The 19,717-nt window shown below is 39.8% G+C and overlaps 1 protein-coding gene across 1 annotated transcript in view; it reads left to right on the forward strand.

Annotated features, from left to right (window-relative positions):
* Nucleotides 1-19,717, forward strand: part of rnf17 (ring finger protein 17) — a 29,887-nt gene that overhangs the window by 4,087 nt on the left and 6,083 nt on the right. Inside the window, exons 8-32 of the mRNA XM_008281591.1 lie at nucleotides 454-530; nucleotides 2,187-2,261; nucleotides 3,232-3,530; nucleotides 3,652-3,741; nucleotides 4,159-4,317; nucleotides 4,678-4,846; nucleotides 6,958-7,099; nucleotides 8,296-8,483; nucleotides 8,619-8,748; nucleotides 8,996-9,158; nucleotides 9,861-9,976; nucleotides 10,416-10,533; nucleotides 11,025-11,142; nucleotides 11,572-11,823; nucleotides 12,532-12,679; nucleotides 13,734-13,846; nucleotides 14,237-14,327; nucleotides 14,491-14,612; nucleotides 14,857-15,040; nucleotides 15,278-15,389; nucleotides 16,615-16,778; nucleotides 17,265-17,384; nucleotides 19,052-19,132; nucleotides 19,361-19,489; nucleotides 19,574-19,624. Of these exons, the coding sequence (XP_008279813.1) occupies nucleotides 454-530; nucleotides 2,187-2,261; nucleotides 3,232-3,530; nucleotides 3,652-3,741; nucleotides 4,159-4,317; nucleotides 4,678-4,846; nucleotides 6,958-7,099; nucleotides 8,296-8,483; nucleotides 8,619-8,748; nucleotides 8,996-9,158; nucleotides 9,861-9,976; nucleotides 10,416-10,533; nucleotides 11,025-11,142; nucleotides 11,572-11,823; nucleotides 12,532-12,679; nucleotides 13,734-13,846; nucleotides 14,237-14,327; nucleotides 14,491-14,612; nucleotides 14,857-15,040; nucleotides 15,278-15,389; nucleotides 16,615-16,778; nucleotides 17,265-17,384; nucleotides 19,052-19,132; nucleotides 19,361-19,489; nucleotides 19,574-19,624 (3,411 nt within the window). The remainder of the gene's footprint in view (nucleotides 1-453; nucleotides 531-2,186; nucleotides 2,262-3,231; nucleotides 3,531-3,651; nucleotides 3,742-4,158; nucleotides 4,318-4,677; nucleotides 4,847-6,957; nucleotides 7,100-8,295; nucleotides 8,484-8,618; nucleotides 8,749-8,995; nucleotides 9,159-9,860; nucleotides 9,977-10,415; nucleotides 10,534-11,024; nucleotides 11,143-11,571; nucleotides 11,824-12,531; nucleotides 12,680-13,733; nucleotides 13,847-14,236; nucleotides 14,328-14,490; nucleotides 14,613-14,856; nucleotides 15,041-15,277; nucleotides 15,390-16,614; nucleotides 16,779-17,264; nucleotides 17,385-19,051; nucleotides 19,133-19,360; nucleotides 19,490-19,573; nucleotides 19,625-19,717) is intronic.

Genomic DNA, 19,717 nt, shown 5'->3' on the forward strand with positions numbered 1-19,717 from the left:
CAAAAATATTACTCTCTCAACACAGCAGTATAAATGTTGGAAAGTCCACTTCTAATAATAAAAAATGAAATATCCAAAGCAGAAATAAACTCTAATGCAACAAAGTTTTGTGTTTGAGTTTGTCTTTTTCTAAATTTGACACAAAGATTTACATTTTAACTGCAAAATTGGTTGTCAGTCTCCTTGATTACTAATGGTCTGTATTGTATGTACCTAGAAAATAAACCACTGGCTCGAGAGCAGGCCACTGTGGCTTATTCTGAACACTTGGAAAAGTAGGTGTGACTGAGGAATATTCAGTTGGTTGCAATCTACATCCTCACCGCTAGATGTCACTAAAACCTATACACTGGTACTTGAAGTCAGGCAAAAAACAATGCAATACAAAGTGCAGTTATTGCTGAATTATATTGCTTGTGTGTGTGCTTGTGTGTGTGTGTGTGTGTGAGATAGGTTCTGGAGACGCTGCAGGCTCCTGTGGATAAACAGTCCTTCGATATGAAGTGCACCACTGTGGGCTCTGGAATGAGGTTTGTCATTTTACGCCTGATCTTTGTTTGTGTGTTTTAACCTAGAATGTATTCATGCACATTTCCAGGTTAGTCCCTGGAAGCAGCCATTTTCCACCAGATCTGGAAATTGAGAGCATAAACAATAGCAGTTGAATGTTTTTTTGGGTTCTTCATGCAAAATTTCATTCAGCAACAGTCTTGGCACCAAAGACGATGGAAAAGATGCCTCTTTGTAATCATCAATAGGGCAGAGGTGACAAGATAAGATCAACTTTATTGATCTTTCACTGGGAAAGTGAAAATAGAAATAAATATATAAAATGGACTATGTAAACCTTTTGCATGTGCAGCTATGGCATGATGGATATAGAAATTGATATCTACAGATATAACATTGCAAACAAGTTGTTCATAGCAGACTGAAGCCTGGGGCCTCATTTATCATCACTGTGTATGCACAGATATGTGCACAATGAGTGCATATGAACATTCCTACGCAGAGTATGGGATTTGTCAACTTGTACTCATACTTAGGTAAGTGCGTGAATATACACACAACTCTGACTATGCGTACGCACATAATCTAGCGGTAGAAGAGTGAAGATACAAATAGAAAGCATTCAGGGATGTTGACCACCGGCACCAGCGTGAGGTTGGAGATATGCGACATTTCCCAGCCATCAGTGAGCAGGATCAAGCCGGCAGTGTTGGATACCATAACGCCCTTGGCCCCAGCCTGCATCCAGTTCCCTTACAGCCATCACCAACGAGCTCAAATCAAACGGCGACTTCACGCCATTGCTGGATTCCCAAACATATGTGGAGCCATAGACTGCACCCACATCACATTCAAAGCACTATCACTCAACAAATTTAATCATGTTAATAGAAAAGGGTTTCATTTGATCAACGTACAAATAATTTGCAATGCACCTTTGTCACTATCAAACGTTGTTGCCCAGTGATCTCTCCTCTGACCCAACAGAATTAACTACAGCGGGTATCTTGTCCCATGCAGTATTTTTTCTTTCGCTGCTTACCCCAACATTCACTGCACCAAACAATATTTTCTGGTTAGCTTCAACCTCGCTGACGAGTACCTTGATTTCAATTTCACAAGAGTTCCTCTTTTTTGCCCTTTTTGCCACGATGATGACAACAGGTGAGGAAAAAATTAATCTTCACTTGCTTTATAAAGATGCGTGTTGTTGCCGTATATGGTCATTTGAAGGTGTTTTGAAAGCAAGGTGCACGACCATGGAGGTTAAGAACAAGTGGGATTTACCAACGCTGATGACTTATTGATGTTTGTACGACTCCTGTACACACATTTAATAAATATGGATTTTTTTTGTACTTACGCACACTCTAAATTTCTTAGAAAATCATGACGTGTCCACTGCCAGCCCTGTTCTGATAAGTGTAATTTCTGCGTTCATCAGTATGTACATGGTACAGATACAGCTATACAGCTGGTATCGCAGTAGGAAATTATACTTGATATCAATGTGACTTCCAAATCAGAGAGTACATAGATTCAGTGCCAATCTTCATTTTCCCTGCCTTGTAAATTTCCTTATTCTGTAGATGCATAAAGCATGGGAGACAAAATAAGTGACAGTCTTTGTCTTCGACTACAGATTTTGAATTTGGACATGTATGCTTGTGTTGTAGATGTATTTTCCAGTCAGAGAGTCTGAACCAGACTTTGGCATTGTGTCTGAAGATGGAAGTCAGCAATCCGAAGCAGTGAGTTCTTGTCATGTTTCTTACAAGTTTGCTCCTATTATCCAGTGTCTGATTGTGATATGTTTTGTTTTTTTGGACTCTGTTTACAATACTGTGGTAACTGGAACTGCAAAACCACTAACTCAATTATTATGCCTGTAAGTAAAAGTGGTTTAAAGGAAACCCCATCCATTAGCTATACACCGCTTCATCCTCACGAGGGTCATGGGGGGGCTGGGGTCGATCCCTGCTGACTTAGGGTGAAGGCAGGGGACACCCTGGACAGGTCACCAGTCTATCACAGGGCTACACTTAGAGACAGACAACCAAGCACACTCACATTCACACCTATGGACAATTTAGAATCACCAATTAACCTCAACATGTTTTTGGACTGTGTGGGAGGAAGCCGGAGAACCCAGAGAGAACCCACGCTGCACGGGGAAAAATTGCAAATGCAAGTCCACACAGAAAGATCCCAGGTGTCTTCACCAGGACGCGAACCAGCGACCTTCTTGCTGCAAGGCAACAGTGCTAACCACCGAGCGACCTTGCAGCCGTTAAAGGAAATATTTGAGATATTAGTTTATAATGCAAATTAACTCTTTAAAAAAAAAAGTGCAAAGATGACGTATATTATCACAATGCTTCAAGTTTCTTTGGAATATAGGATGCTCTTGGTTTTGAACCAGTGTGTTACTGTAGGTTTAATAATATTTTAAACTGAAATTGTTACAAAAAAAATGTTGCCAAAACACTTTTTATGACCACGAAAATACTACGAACCATAACTGTCCTGTAAGTACCTTCAATTTGGAATTTTTTCATTTGCTAGCTATAGCATTTAAGCTAATTCATTTTAGTTTTCGAAAATATTACAATTCTAGAAAGTGTGCACATACTTAAATTTTCTACCTGTTCTTTCATGTGGCTCCTAACTCATCTGGCATTCTGTGTTTTAAACCGAGCTACATTTGTTGCTACCTTTTAGCTTGTCCGAGCCTTCACCCAAAGGCTACCAGCCGGCCAGCTCCAACAGAAGGTCCCCCTGTAAAGGTGCAGAAGGCAGAAACAGCCCATATACTTCACCCAGTGGCAAGAAGTTCACTTGTCCACAAAAACAGGGCCAGAAAAGCCCAGGAACTAACAGTCCGCCATCGCGAGGCTCCTCTCCAAGCCCAAGCCCAAGACCTAGGCGCAGGTTCAACCTTTCTCGCCACAGCTCAGCTTCAGACCTTGCAAGCCCAGATGTGATCATTGAGGAGATTGTAGATGAGGAAAAAGGGCATGGTTAGTTTTGTTATATATATATCCCCTTTTGGCTTTGATTTTTTTGTCAATAATATCAGATGCCATTGGAGAAAGAAGAGACGACAAGATGTTTTCCTTAAATGCTTTATATCATTTGCAGCTCTCCCTCCTGCTGACCCTCAGCTGGCCAGTGACAAATGGAGAAACAACAGGAGAATAAAGACTCAGTTTCCTCGATGTAAGAGAAATGGTATGGGAAGGCAATTGTGTGTGTGTGTCTGTGTGTGTGTGTGTGTGTGTGATATAAGATAGGTCTTTTTTTTGTTTGTTTTTGCATAATGACTTTTTGAAGACAAAATCCTCTGAGCTCATTTTAACTGCAATATAAAGTCCTGCACCTCCATGGAAACAGCACAACAATGGCTCATACTAGAGTGAACCCCATAATAATATGTAGCATGATAAAGTTAGAATGCCAGTGTAATTCTGGATAAAGATTGTTGATATTTACTTGCTACTGTTTAGCTTAGTGACTCAGAGCTCTTGGCTGACTCTGGTAGACATGACCTGCTCCATTCTCCATCCTTTCCATCTGTCCTCTCTTTCCTTTCACTACTGTCTACTCTCAAAACTTTATCCAACGTCTTCCATTGCTCCTCTCTTGCAGTCACCCAGTGGGTAGTGGTAACCCACATTGTGAATCCAAGTCACTTCTATGTCCGCTATGTGGCTGAGAAGAAAGAAAATGAGAACCTTCCTAAGAAGATTAACCACATCTGTTGCAGAGATGGTTGTCACTTCACTTCAGGTGACATGGTGGGAAATGGTGAGTGGGTCCTTCTGGTCTCAAAATGGATGAATAAAAAGTTATTTGCATTTCCATCGTCAAATTTAAGTAATTAATAGTATGTTGTTGGTTATGTTCAAAAGTGTAGTGGATCATACAAAAAGTTGATTTGGATTATTCATGAAAGAATTCTGTATTGATTGATGTAATTTCTGGTGGCTTCATCATGTAAATAGAAAACTTGCATGACTCACTACAAAATACATCTAATATTTGTTTTTGTCCATAGTAACACATTACTGAGTTCCACTCCTTTGTGTCCACTTCCATTATATCAGAGTGGAATGAAGCATACTTGGCAGGTGTGATTAACATGTATGTTCCTTTGCACTTCTACAGGCTCCATGATCTTTGTGAAGTGGAAGGATCTCTGGTGCCGGGCCAGTGTGGTTGAAGTCCTGCAGAATGGCAGTGCGGAGGCTGTCAGAGCCTGCCCAGTAACCCAGCTTGAGGGGATCCGAGTTTTTCTTGTTGACTCTGGGTTCACCCTCAGCATCGACATACCAAGGTAAAGACACAAACACTTAGCTTACAAATGGTGCCTAGCATTTCAGGGGGGAGCCAGTTGAGGTGGTATGGACATGTGATTTGGATGCCTCCGGAGAGACTTCCTCTGGAGGTCTTCCGAACACGTCCACCTGGGAGGAGACCCCGGGGCAGACCCAGAATCCGTTGGAGGGATTATATCTCTCAGCTGGCCTGGGAACACCTCAGGATCTCCCAGGAAGAGCTGGGAAGCGTCGCCGGGGGGCAGGGAAGTCTGGAATGACCTGCTCCGCTGACTGCCCCCACGACCCGTCCCTGGATAAGCGGAAGAGAATGGATGGATGGATGCATTTCAGGGAGGCTCTATATTTAAGATGCAAAACATCAAGTCTGGACGACATGAATGTTTAGTGCTTAACAAATTTATTCGACTGCCTGTCATGAATATATAAGAAATATATAAGAAAAAAAATTTAGAAATCTTTCAAAAACTTGTGTAAAACTGAAAATGTTATTATTTATTTGGCAAATACTAAACAGTCCTTTTTCACACATAATAACCAAAAAACATAGCATCTTGTATGGCCTCCTTTGGCCTTGATAACAGCTGCATTCTTGCTGCCAATGTTTTTATGTACCTTTCAACAGTTTCTTTAGTTATTGAGTTCCAAATAGTTTCTAGCTGTTCCCACAGACTTGCTTAAGGTGAAACTTATGTGTGATCAGTCTTTACATGTGCTACATCCCAAATTTTTTCAGTAGGATTCAAATCCAGACTTTGACTTGGCCAGCCCATCAGTTCCAGTACTCTGGATTCCTTTTTCCTGGTCAAAGACTCTTGTCGGTACATAAACCCACAGCCAATCAGATTCAGTCTAGAAGGGTTTCCATGATGCACTGAGACATTCTTGTCCATGACACCATCGATTTTTCAATAATTTTCTCATGCTGTTTCCACAAATGGAGCCCCATACCACAACAGAATCTCCACCGTGTTCCACTGTGGGTGCAATGCATCTGGCATCAACACGTCCTCCAGCACTTCTGCGGACATAAACACAACAATGCTGACTGAAGACTTTAAACTTGGACTGGTCCGTCCAGAGTATCTTCTTTCAGTCATCAACAGTCCAGTGTTTGTGCTCCCTGGCAAATCTGAGGAGTTTCTGGTGTTTGCAGGTCTCAATCGTGGCTTCTTAGCAGCTATTCTTCCTTTTAAACCTTGTTCAATCAGTCATCTGCTTATGGACGTTCTGGAGACTTTCTTAGACTCTGATCTAGAAGCATTCATCTCTGCCTGAAGATCAACAGTGCTCTTCTTTCTGTCTCTGGTACTTAAAAAAGACCATCCAGCATCATGAAGTGCTTTAATGCGGACTTTCATTTTCAGTGAGCTCTCAAGTTTTACCATTTTGAAGTCAGAAATTATTCAAGCATAACATTCAATCACTAAATAAAATTTTCTGTTCAGGAATGCAAGTAAATAACTATAATTTGACATCTTAATCAAGAAACAATTATGTGCTTTACTATTTTTTCTGTCTTTTTGTAAAACTGAATTTGAAAATGCATGACTAACAACGATTATGTTTTAGCATTTAAAATATCATTTCAGTTAAAGAGCTTCTACATACTGGTGTATTAACCATTACAGAAACATAAGAAATGATTCTGGTTATTACCAATGGTGTTAATTTGGAGCAGATGTAGCATCAACCTTATATTGGGTGGTGGTCTGATGAATTTGTTTAGCACTGTATATAAGAGGCCATATATCTATTTATTCTTGCACAACACACAAACACAATTAGTGCATTTTTGGACTTTATCAGTCAGCACCAGAACAGGATTGTTTCACTTTTCCATCCTAATAACTGAAAGATGCCAAACACGATATAATATTGTAGAAATATGTCACAAAATACCTCAGCTTTTTAGTGTGCGGTAAGTTTAAAGAAATTATTCCAATAATGTATTTTGATTGAATTTGTGGCTGATGCTTAATTCACTGGAGAAGTTGCAAATCAGTATATAGTTTTTGCAATAGCAAAACATAAGTGGTTTTGAATAACTGTAAAGCATTTTTCTGTTACTGTAGTGCATTCTCTACTATTGTCTGACACTTTTTTCCAGGGAGGAGGGGGCCACTGTGACCTCACTAAAGGCTGTGAACAACCACCTGAGGAAAGTGGATGAGATGGTGAAATTGGAGCTGGGTTCCTTTGCTCCTCAGGCAGTCAGATGTTCGCTGAAAGACCTGGTCCCGTATGACCTGGTAAGACCACTGAGGTTCATTAAAGATCAGATTATAAAAACATCCGTTTCTGGCGGCATGTTTCCCTCTCTGATGATAGTTAAAGCCAAAAGCTATCACATGTCTGCCCTTAGCTTGCAAACGCAGCACAGTTTCAGAAAACACAAGCAAAAACACAATTTGTATGCTGTGTATTGCCAGTGTTACACTTTACACATCAGCGAGTATGCAGTGGTCGACTGGAGTGTCCTTGACATAAATTTTCTCATCTACGGAAGTCAGCAAATTCTGAATCTGAAGAGAAAGTGATGCAGCAAGACACCAACTCTAAGCACACAAGTTGTTCTCCAAAAAAGGGTTAAAAAGGGTGGAAGATAAGAATTTGTAATGGACAAGTGAAACATCAGACCCTAATCCAATAGAAATGTTGTGGAAAGACCTCAAACGAGCTGTTCATGTTAAGTAACCCGCCAACAACCCAGAGTTGAAGCTCCTCTGTACGGAGGAAAGGGCCATGATTCCTCCATATAGAACAGCTTCATGCTGATGTGTAAGACTGGACAGTTACCGACTGCTGTTTTTAGTTATGACTGCACAAGGGGGATCAAACAAGAGGTGGAAGCACAGGTTCTCATACTTTCGACACTCACAGATACAGATGAGTGCCAGATAAAAGAAAAAAATATATGTAAAACACCTTCTTAAGTTGTTGTGCGACCAAATGATGCCAAAACAGCTTCAAAACATCTAATTCTCCAAGACTCTGGACTCTAGGGAACAACATTCCTTCTAAAGATATTCCCTCAAGTTAGTGTTGATTGTGATGAAAAGCACTGTCTTACATGTTGGTTCAAACTCTCTTATAGGTATTCAGTTTGGTTAAAATGTGGTGACTGACCTAATTTTTCCTGGCTCAGTTAGGAAAAATGAGGAAGAATGCCCTCCCTCCCTCTTTCTCTCTCTCATTCTTCCTGGCTCAGTCAGTCCATCCGTCCATAATGAATGAAACAATCCAATCAGATGTTGTATGTTCAAATAATCAGAGATAGTACTGGTTTGTTTTTTCATCATTAACATTTTCTTTGTTTGTTGAAATTCTTTTTTTTTCTTGTTTCCTTGATTATAATACATTTTTTGAAATTTGATGGGTTTTTTTTGTTGTTAATGGGTTTTTTTTGCAAACAGCAGCAAGGATATTTTTTTCTGTGTGTATGCAGACAAGGGGCTGGAGTAAAGAAGCACAGGCTGAATTCCGCAGTGTGGTTGGTTCTACAGCTGTGGAGATGCGACCTTTGGGTCAGGACAGAGACTCTTTGTTGGTGGACCTGAGGAAAGCTGCTATGGACCAGTCCAGTGATGTGCCCATCTCTGTTAGAGAGTACCTTGTTTTCGTTGAGGTGGCCAGGTACACATGCATGTGCAAGTTAGCAGCATATTAAACATATTAGTCTTTATCAAGACTTATATTAAATAGAATTTGTATTTTTCTGAATGGCAGCCACTTTTACTGAAGCACCCTAACCTGTGGTTTTCGAAACAGGTTTTATTCTCCTGTGACTCTGGGCAGGAGGCCTCTGTTGTACTACCCTCCTGTCTATCCCAAGATCAACACAGAGCTCAATGCTGTGGTTTCCCACATAAACAACCCTGCTGATTTCTACATCCAGCTGGTAGTAACTTGAATATACATAAAGTGTAATATGTTTAAGCAAGTGTCAGATGCAAGGGATACAATTTAAGTCAAGAAAAGAAAAAAAAAACTTAGTGTGCTTAAAAATGCAATTTATAGAGATTAATAGTTTCTTAGATTCTGGAAGAAAGGTTTAACAAAAGGAGGTATAACTTATAACTATAATTTGTCTTAATTTCATCTCTCCATCCTGTCAATTTGCATCCACATCTCCACACTCCCACCAGGTTGATAACATGGAGCCCTTGTTGCTCTCAGCGAAGCTTCAGGAATGCTACAATGAAACAACAGTGGTCGGACAACTTGAGCTCAACGTCTACTGCCCTGTGATAGGACAGGCTTGTGTTGCCCGCTTTGAGGACAAGTCGTGGTACAGAGCTCAGGTCATAGGTGAGGGTGTGTGTATCAATATGCAGCAGTTTCAATGTATGCAAATTCAACCGTGAGCATTGCTTATTATTGCATTTTAATGAGTCAGTGCAGTAGTAGTTCTAGCGACATCCAGTTTTATCAGTGTCTGGCCCACTAGACTGGACTTTGTTTTGTCACATATGCAAACTGGCTGCTTGATGTCTTTGCTACGCTTGCAGTGTACCTCGCATGTATGCCAGAAATCACAAGTGATGTCTATCTCTCACACTCTCTCAGTAATATTTCTGGAAAGCATGATAGAGATACAAAAAGTCTGTTACTTTGAGTCATTTGCACAAACTTGTGTGTTACATTGTTTGACTGTACTTACCCCAGACAGCCCTTTTACTCATAATACAGTAGCTGTAAGCTAGCCAGCTACACACTGACAATTTATGTGGGAGTGTGTCTGTGTTGATGTTCAGTTCAGACTCTAGCTCACTTTAGAAACCTGTCATTTATTTATATCTCAGCAAATCTGTGTATAATAATACCTATTTTAAATTAAAGTTTGCATCCTACCAGAATACGAAGTAAAAGGGTGAACCTGAAATTTGATTCAAAGAAAGGCTTGATTCAAGTTTCATAGAGTTGAACAGAACTTTGCCTGAAAAGTTTGCAGTTGGCTGTTTGTACCATTCTTAAATTATTTTTTGTGTGTGTGTGCGTGTGTGTGTATAGGTCATCCAGGGGGAAGAAAAGTGGAAGTGCAGTACGTTGACTTCGGCAATAAAAACATCCTGTCAGTCAACGACTTGAGGAAGATCAAAGATGAGTTCTTTGCCCTTCCAGCCATGGTGAGAACATGATTTGTGAGAAAACAACAAATTCTACACCAGCTATGAGTTAGTCTCTATAATACTATGGTCAAAAAGCATCAAGGAGAATCTTATGATTCTATTAAAGGAAAAAAACAAAGATGCTGTGCGCTGCAGTCAGGCTGTTCATTTCTAATGCCAATCTAGTGTTTATTAAAATGGATCAAGATGAGTTGTTGCCCTAATTCTTCAATAGATTTGAAGGTCATATTTCCACATGTGCACACACTCTTTCAGTACATTTTCTCAGCTTACACATTTGACATACTGGACCAAAAGACAAATGCCTGTTTACAGTGCACTAAAATGTTGAGATTTTTCACAAGCAAATTATATGCACAGTTTATTTACTTATATTTTTATACTCCACACTTTTAAAACAGTGCTGGGTTAAGTCAACAGGATGTGTCTCTTCCAGGCAATCCACTGCTGTTTGTCACATGTGATCCCAGTGGAAGGAGAGAGCTGGAGTGAAGCCTGCACCAGCAGATTCATTAGCCTAGCTCACCAAAAACTGGTCACCATAATGGCTACAGGTACAGTGTGAATGGGTGTGTGAGAAGCTCTTCTCTTTAGTGTTGCACTCACTTGTCAACAAACTCTGTCATTGTGATCTTTGTTGCATTGGGATTGGGATCCAACAAGGAATGTTAGTAATTTATTGTTCATCGATTAATTGCCGTAAATAATTTACCTTAATAAAACGTATATAAATCAACATATAAACATAATTATGGATGTAATTGTGCTGTAGAATGTGACTTTGCCACGTTATTAATGGCAGGTATGTAACTATTTATTATTTCTATACAGTAACATCATGTTTTCCTTGCAGGATGAGACAAAACACAAAATAGATTGAACTCTGGTTTGTGGGCATGAATGGCCAGAGTATTTGTGGGAATAGGCACGAGTGCAACACACATTTCCAAAATGGGTGGTAGTTGTCAGCAATTCACAGTTCCATGCAGGCCTCTTGTCTATGACTTCTATCACAGCTTTCATTTTCTCCCCTGCACTACTTCAGAATCTGTCCCAAAGTCTACACCTCTGCCAGTCAAACTGTTTGAGGGTGACCTGAACGGACCCCTGAGCAACATAGCTGAGCTGCTGGTCAAAGAGGAGCTGGTCTGCTTCAGAGAGGGGTAAGACTTCTCTGGAGGTTCATCCACAACTGGTATCTCAAAGAGTTGATGACTTAAAAAGAATGCAAGAAACTTATCTAATGTAAGAGTTTAGAATTGCTCTTTAGCTACTATTGAAGAAATATTTTCTTCCAATGTTGTATACCTTTACCATTATTGTTTTATGTATGTATTGTGTATTTCTTTATCATTTTAAGACTTGGTTGCTGTTCGTAACATTTTCATGCAGTACCTAATCTGAATGAATAGAAACCCATGTTGAGAGTTTTAGTGTCATGCATGAATGCACTAAAAGCGCACATTCACTGATGACTGACTTCTCAAACATATGTGAGTGTAATTTCTTTTTGTCATACAATATCTCTATTTCACCTGTTTCTTCTCCCACTGCCCCCACTTTCTCGTCCAATTCCCGCTCTTCTCCTGTAGTTTGAAGTCAAAGAATGCCAGGCAGTCTGGTGATGACAGTGCCATATGGGACACTCCACTTCAGTTTAGTTCGACCACGGAGGAGGCTTCTGCTCCGGAACAAATAATCCCTGGAGAGAAGAATAAGGAGCCCTTTCAGCTTCAGTTGAAGTTTCCTGCTCAGCTCAAAGACCTGAAAGTCAACGTCAGCCACGTCAACTCTCCAAGCAGCTTCTACATCCAGTTGACCCAGAACGACTCTAAGCTCAAAAGGTCAGCAGATAAAAAGAGAAAACACAATTTGTAACTCCTTGAAATGAACTAGATATTGGCACTGATAAGTTATTCTTCTGATTTAAGGAAAGTTTTGCCTGTACTGCTCTGAAGAAAGCCCAGTGTTTACTAGTTTGTATGTCAGATTCTTCCCACTAGTGATGCTGAACCACGTTGAAAAATTAATTTCCTGTTAATCTGCTCGTCTATTAATCAGCAATTTTGAATACAAATTTCTTCAAGCAGTCCATTAAAAATGGTAATTTTTTACTGCTTCTGAAATTGAATGTGCAAATGACAGTGTTGCTATATTAAAACAAGTGAATTCCGCTGCTTTAGACTGTGGAACTTGGATTTTTCTCAGATCAACAATGGTCGACCATTGTTCCACAAATTACTCTGGAGAGCTAACGGTTTGTGTTTTCCTTTCTGAAACATCCTCGAATGTTGGAACTGTGCAAGCAAGCATTGTCTGAAAAATGTGCAAACACAGTCATGTTTGTATGATGTATTGCACTACAATCAGTGGCTGTGTTTTAACTATTGCCAGAGGTTATTTGAACTGCTAACATTTATGGCTTCACAATCTTTTTTTTTTTTTTTAAATGTCCGCCCATTGCAGGGTTTTAAGGCCAAAAGGTCCTGATAGCCATATGATGTTGCAGGCATATGATTGCAGGCATACTATGATTTTGTTGTGTTTTACAGGATATGTGAATTGTTGAAGCAGGAGTGTGCGCCACTGGAACCTCAGGATGTGGTGTGGAAGGCAGACGTGTACTGTGCTGCTCAAATTAACGGAGTTTGGGAGAGAGGACAGATCTTGTCTGACGTGAAATCTAGCAACATTGCAGAGGTATAAAAAAAACTGCTGCTGCTGCAAAAAAAAAACAACAGCATACAACACAGTATGTTTGGATAAATAAAGTTTATGGGTAATTTTAGTTTTAGAAATACGTGGCATCATTAATCAGTGAAATAAATATATTATCACCCGTTTAAAGGGTTTCTACCAGCGTTCCTGTGTTGCAGCATTTGCAGTTGCAGCGCATTTTACCGTCATATTTTTCATATTCTTCGTAGCTCTCCACTATTACTAGCCTGTTAACGGAAGTAGATGACAGGATTGTTTCATTTTGTGCAGAAGTGGAGTCACGAGAGGCATTAAACGCCCCCTTTTATGTAAATGTGCTCAAAGTTTGAAGCAGAAAGCCTGAGGTAACAAAGAAAGCTGAAAACCATCTTTGTGATACCTGTTCTTTCTATTTTGGGTTTTAGTTTTTGTCGAGCTGGCTTACACAAAGAAAGCCAGGCTACGTCAAACTTGCTTTGTTGCAAGGCCCTCTGTCTTTGCAAATGGGAGATAAACAAAGTGCCTTGGACTGATCCACACAGCACAATTTTGTGCATATTTGTGTGCATGCATAGGTCAAGGGACGAGGGAGGAAGAATGGAGTTTGAATGGAGGGATTCTGGCATCTGTTAACTACCTAAATATCCTAACTAGTGAAATAACAGTCTTTCAGAATCACACACTCTGCCTTTAACGGCTGCAGTGTAAGATGGCTCACATGTAAACAAAGCAACCCGTGCAGATGCACATGTTGGGTGGTTAGGTTGGCACAACTGCAGATCTCTTTTTGTTTAGTTATAATGGTGGTTCTGAACAGCTGCTTTCTTTGTTCTCTTCCAGTTAGACTCAAAGACAAGCATGTGAAATGCTGAATGTAAAAATCGTGTTTGAAAAGCTTGACTAGGCTTGTGCAGCTTACTCTGATTTGCACAATAGCCACAGTTATGGGAAATACACCTAGTGGAGACATACTGGAATTTTCCTCTGAACAGTAACATGGCTTAAAGTTTGCCTGAATTGATAATAGTAACTGTGTGTCTCTGCTGGCTGGTACCAGGTGAGACGATGTGACCATGGCAACGTGGTGAAGCTCCACGTCAGCAACCTGCGCCCGCTGCCGTCCTCCTTTGTGGGCTCCCTGGCAGTGGAGTGCACTCTGAACGACATCAGGTTCCTTAAACACAATTGCGAACACTGTATTTATTCATGTGCCATGACCAACTTGATGTTTCCATCCATAGACACAACACACACACACAGCCTCTCAAAGTATAGCTCGGTGCTTTGTTCTTACAATGTCACAAGAATCTTAAATGATCTAAAAATATGATTTTTTTTTCTCTGGAGTTTAATTTTTTAGCTGGTCTATCAGTGGTTGGGTAGGTATATATGGAATGTGTACCCCATTGTGTTATTCTGTTATAACTTTATACAGTCTTCATACTATTTTAGTACATTTTTGTATTTTGTTTTGGATGAAATGCGTACTCTACTGGTTTCCACTTCTTTCTCACTCTTTTATGGTTTCTAATTGAATGCTCATGCTTCTTTCTCTTTCAGGCCAGCAGGAGGCCGATCTAGCTGGACGGATACAGCCTGTGACATCATTTCCTACTATCTGAACGGAGCATCAGCTGTTGTGACCATCAAGGTCATCCTCTCCTTTCCTCTTTTTATGGCCCCATTTCTTTTTGATCTGTTTTTTGTTGTTAAGTAATTTACCAATTTTACTTTTTTACTTCCCACTTTGCACCTCTTATTTGTGTTGCTTGTTTTATGTGTTTGTCTCTCTTTTCTCCTCTCTCATTGTCTAGGAGTTGACAGATGAGCGTCCACTACCTGTCACTCTGTTCTGCTCCAACAGAATGGGAAAGTTTATCAGCATTGCAGACTTTCTGGTCAGTGAGGGCCTTGCCCTCAGGGAAAGAAAACCAAGGTGTGTGTGTGTGTGTGTGTCACACATAGAAATGCCTGTGCTAGTGTGTGGGATTATTGTAATTTGTGATGGTTTAAAAGCAACTTTCTTTCATTTTTCTTCAGACAACCTCTCTGTCTGATAACTATTGCTATAATTTTGACATTTAGTTTCTGATATTCCATTTCTGATTTTAAGCAAACGTGTGTCTGATGTTAGTGAGCACCTGTTTCTTTTCTAATTGTGTGTTTCTGTCATATTGCAGAGATGCTGTTGTTCAGCAACCCATAGAAACTGATGCACAGTCTCCAGTGAGCAAATTACAAACTGATGACGAGAAAAAAAACACTCCATCTGCTTCTCTTCTTTCTTCGTCCTCTCCATCCTCCCTCGTCTCAACTGATCCCACTCCAAAACCAGCCCCTCGCACCATTATGTCTGCTGAGAAGGTGATCTCACAAAACCATCTTTCTGCACCTGGATTCTTTATGAATACAAAAACTCTTACAACAACAAGACATTCAAGCAAATTTGTGCATTCATAAAGAAAAAGCTAAGCTACAATATAGCTAAAACATTATGTTAAATGTGTAGAAATATATGTGAATAAATGCGATTTACAAAATATAAACTGCCCAAGCTAATGTTATTGATATATCTGGTTGTGTTGTATGTGTTTGTTACAGATCAAGACTTCATTGTACCAACCACCAGAGCTGCCATGTCTCGGTCACATCCAGCTAAGCGTTTCTGCTGTCGAAGAAGATGGTGTCATTTATGTCAGAACACAAAATGCAGGTCCACCCAAGCGCACACTTTTTCTGAAATAAACTACATACCTCATCTTTTATTATAAAATGAGAATTTTGGCTTAGAACACAATAATCCAGCCATACTGCATGCAAATTATACTTGTGACAGCAGCTGTTGAAAACTGATATAAAATGTGAGTAGCTGTTAAGGGACTACTATGTATAGAACAAAACCAGCAGTCACAGGTTGAGGTTTATGCTATTCCTTAGAATTTCTTTTTTAATAAATGATCGTAGCTTTTTCTATATTCATTAGGACTGGAATTATAATAATAGGGAATAAAGGGCAGAGACAGTGCTAAAGAAAAAACTGTAGTTGAAACTGTTCAAATGCACCTGGATGTTCTGAACCCCATGCTCAAAAATGGAAGCCATTCACGCCTTCGCAGTAGCTGCTCCAAATCTCTACTCCAATCAAACTACTCAGACTTTATAAACTTTTAAATCAATGCTTAAGACCCTCCTTCTTTTATTGGCCTTAGATTCATGTAGAGCCTAACTTTATTGTGCCTTAACTGTCCAGCATGTTGGTACAAGTCCTGTTGCATTTGAATGTGCTTGACAAATGCATGTGACTTTGACTGTTTAATTGAAAGGGCTCAAACAATCAAATTGCAACTCACAGCATCTTTTTTTTAATTGTCTTGACTCTGTTCTAGTGCAGAGAAGAATAGTAAAGTAGAGTAAACTGTATTGTCCTTGAGGGGAAACTTCTTGGTTACAGTGCCGCAGTCTGTTACTTTGAATATAAGAATTAAAGAAACATTATAAAAACATTACCTATGTATTAAAACATGCAGAGTTTGGTTTGCGCTTAAAGTCTTTTCCTTGATGGTAGAGGTTCTTATAGAAAGAAAAAGGCCGTTGAGAGTCTGGAATTCTTTTTGTTGCTTGGTTCCTAACCGCTTGCCGATACAGGCAGGCTTGCTTTTCAGTTGTCCTGTTTAGTTGTCATACCATGCTGTAATTCAAACATCTTACAGTGCTGTGTTGAACTACTCAGTACAACTTCAGCTTGATCCAGCTACCCACTGGCCACAACGTTAATTGCTTTAGAAACTACAACCTCTGCTGCAGCCTTGTGCACTGATTATTGTCAGATGATGACCACTGACTTCTAATGTGTTTGCATTTGTGCTGTTGCATTTGGTTGAACAAATGTATCTGCCTAAAGTGGACAGTGAATGTATGTTTGTGTGTGTGTCTTTCAGAGTCTCAGCTGAAGCAGCTGAGGGAGAGGATTCAGCAGAGCATGAAGACGCTGCCCAGACAGAAGCCCTACACCTGGAAGTCAGTCCTAGGCTGTGCTGTCATTGGACCTGACATGTTGTGGTACCGAGGGCAGCTGCTGGAGGTGCTGGGAGGCCATGTCAAGGTGAGGAAACCACATGCAAAAACCCTTTTTCTTGTTATTCTTCTGAACCATGTATAGTAGATTCAGCAACCAGTAACAATATTTGTATTACACGACAAAGGCCTTTTTAGCTGAGCCAAGATTGTCAAATAGATTTTACGGTTATTTAAAAATGATGTTAAAGTAGTACAAACTTTTTTGAGTCATAAAACCTCATGTAGTGCCTCTGAATATGGCACAACTACTAAATAGTGTTAGAATAACTGCCAAGACATGTAGCATGTAGCACTGAACACAAAACAAAACTCTCCCACATTGTTAATCAGGCCAGCAAAATTATTGGTTCACCACAAACACGTCTCTGAACTGTATAAGTGATCACATGATCACAGAGGACTATCTATCTATCTATCTATCTATCTATCTATCTATCTATCTATCTATCTATCTATCTATCTATAAAAAGTAATACTTTCTTCGGTAATGTTTATGTTGGTGTGTTTACAGGTGCAGTATGTGGACTATGGCCTGGTGGAGAACATCCCGGTGGTCCATGTGTACCCCATGCTGCTGTGTGACGATGTTCCTCAGCTGTGTGTGCCGTGTCAGCTGCATGGCATCAACCCTGTAAGAATTTGTGTGTTTGTGTATCCATTAGTTCTTAGAGAAAAACAAGTAATCTTAAATTAAAATGTCCACTTACTACTGTGCATAGATAAGTCTGTGTTAGAGACAGTGTTAAGCCTATGTTCAGAAATACTGCATTCTGTGTTTGCATAAAACATGGCTCTTGTGGACCTTCATTTGCCACGTGTGGAAAATAACATTTAGGCTTGTCTGGGTGATCTGATACGTGTTACACACGGACTATGTGATAATGACATTCCCTGTTTCAGCCCAGTCAGAGGTATTTATCCCACATCACCTTTAAAAACAATACCTTTTGCAGTTCTGATTTTTGTTTTGGTTTTCAGGATTGTATTGTATTTTAATTCAGTAACAGGAAACATCTCAAAGGAATATTCTGTTAGTTTTGCATAATCATCAAACTGAGCGCTGGCAAGGACTTCATAATTCATGTACTGTCATTTTCAAATGTTTTTTTTTTTGTAAATTTTATTTCCCAGGGTTCCTCTGTTCCCAGTTCATACCAGTGTTTTACAAAAATCAACTGGAAGACCTAAAGTTTGCTCCACTTAGCCACTTCATAATTAGGAAACACACATCTCTACAAGCGTTCTCTAAAGTTGTTTTAAGAATTGTAAAGTTTATATCGCCATATGCTTTTGTATATCTTAAGTTATGGTGTCGAGAGACTTATAATGGGACAAAATAATTATCAAATCTAAATGTCAAAAAGAAAATTTGACAAATTGATTGTGTTGAATGCTCTACAAACTAATTTTATGGACTTCAGACAGATATACAGGTTTGGCAGCACATAAAGGTACTTTTTCTCTCTGCTGAACACAGGTGTGCACAATCATGTGGTGGCTGGGAGTGGAAAGCCCACATACTGACTGGTTTAAAAAAAACGATTAGTAAGTAAGTTCAGGCCTGTGAAGTAGTGATTGTTCACAAGAAAAAATAAATGAATAAATAGTGCCAACAAAGAGGCAGTTATGGTTTCTCTAGACAACTGCCTCATTAAGTTTGAGCCAGACTGTACATGAGGAGGAAATGTTGCTCAGACAAACAGAGTACATTAAATGCTTCATCATTTGCTGTCACTGGCCTGAGACGGTGGACATCTGCTGGAACTGACAGACTGCAGCAGTTGGTGAAGTTGTAAGAGATGACAAACTCTCAGCAACCAGAATTTTTTGCAGCGATGAATGGGACATATTGAGAATGCTTTTGAGGGAGTTTGAGCAAAGTTGCGAAGCAGTAGATGAATCTGTATCTGTGATGACTCGTCATGCTTTGAGCGCTCTTTTGAAAGTACACAGTGAAGAGAAATCAGTGTTGGGAATTATTCCAAAGATATTGTTTTACAAGTGTTATAAAAATTACTGCGTCTTCAAATTTAGGAAATTCTGCAAAAAGCTAAAATATGGTCGCATTTTTTGGGAACTTACAGTTATCAAATATCAGTTATTTGGCCTAAACATGCAAAACATCCACCACAAAGACTTTCAAGGTCTTAAATGTTTCTTTCTGAAGCCTTTAAGTGTCGGGTGTGTCTGGTATTAACCCACAGAGCTAGAGAATTTTTTTAAAATGAGATTGATTCATAGTAAAACATCACAAGTTGATTTTTTAGTTTTTTTTTCCTGACATCTCTGTCTCTTCAGGTTGGTGGTAAGTGGCAGCAGGATGCAGTTGCCTTGCTGAGGGAGATGTTACTGAACCGCAGTGTGGACATGCAAGTCGTGGTAAAATTACACTCAGTACCTTGTTATGGTGTGTGTGTTTGTGTGTGTGTGTGTGTGTGTGTGTGTATGTATATATAAACATTGATGTTTTACTCATTATCCAGTAACATCTTGAAATGTTTCCTGTATGACAGCACTTTGCACTAAATCACTAAATAGTGGTTTCAATTGTCAGTTACTCGACCAGTAAAGTAGGATCTGACCCCAGTGTTTGTTCTTGTGTGGTAGGAGCTGCCAGCCAACCCGAGACGGCACGTCACAGTTGAACTCTTCTTGGATGGTTTGAATGTCACGAGGATCCTGTGTCACCACCAACACGCCTTCATTGACAGCACTGTCTCATCACAAAAGGTCTGTGTGTGTTGTTTCCTGTTGCTTCTCTGTTTAATAAAATGAAGCAATGCTGAGTTTGTTGACTCAGAAATATCTGTTTCTCCACAGAAACTGGTGCCTCCTCCCCTCCTCCTAGATGACTGGGATATCAATACTGAGGTATTGTAGTTACAGTAGAGATAGAAATTGAGTGTTTAGAACAGCCACGTCAACTAAACCCTTTCAACACTAAGTAACTTTGGCCTGTATGCA

This window comes from Stegastes partitus, unplaced genomic scaffold, assembly GCF_000690725.1.
Source record: "Stegastes partitus isolate 25-593 unplaced genomic scaffold, Stegastes_partitus-1.0.2 Scaffold238, whole genome shotgun sequence".
NCBI classification, from domain to species: Eukaryota; Metazoa; Chordata; class Actinopteri; family Pomacentridae; genus Stegastes; species Stegastes partitus.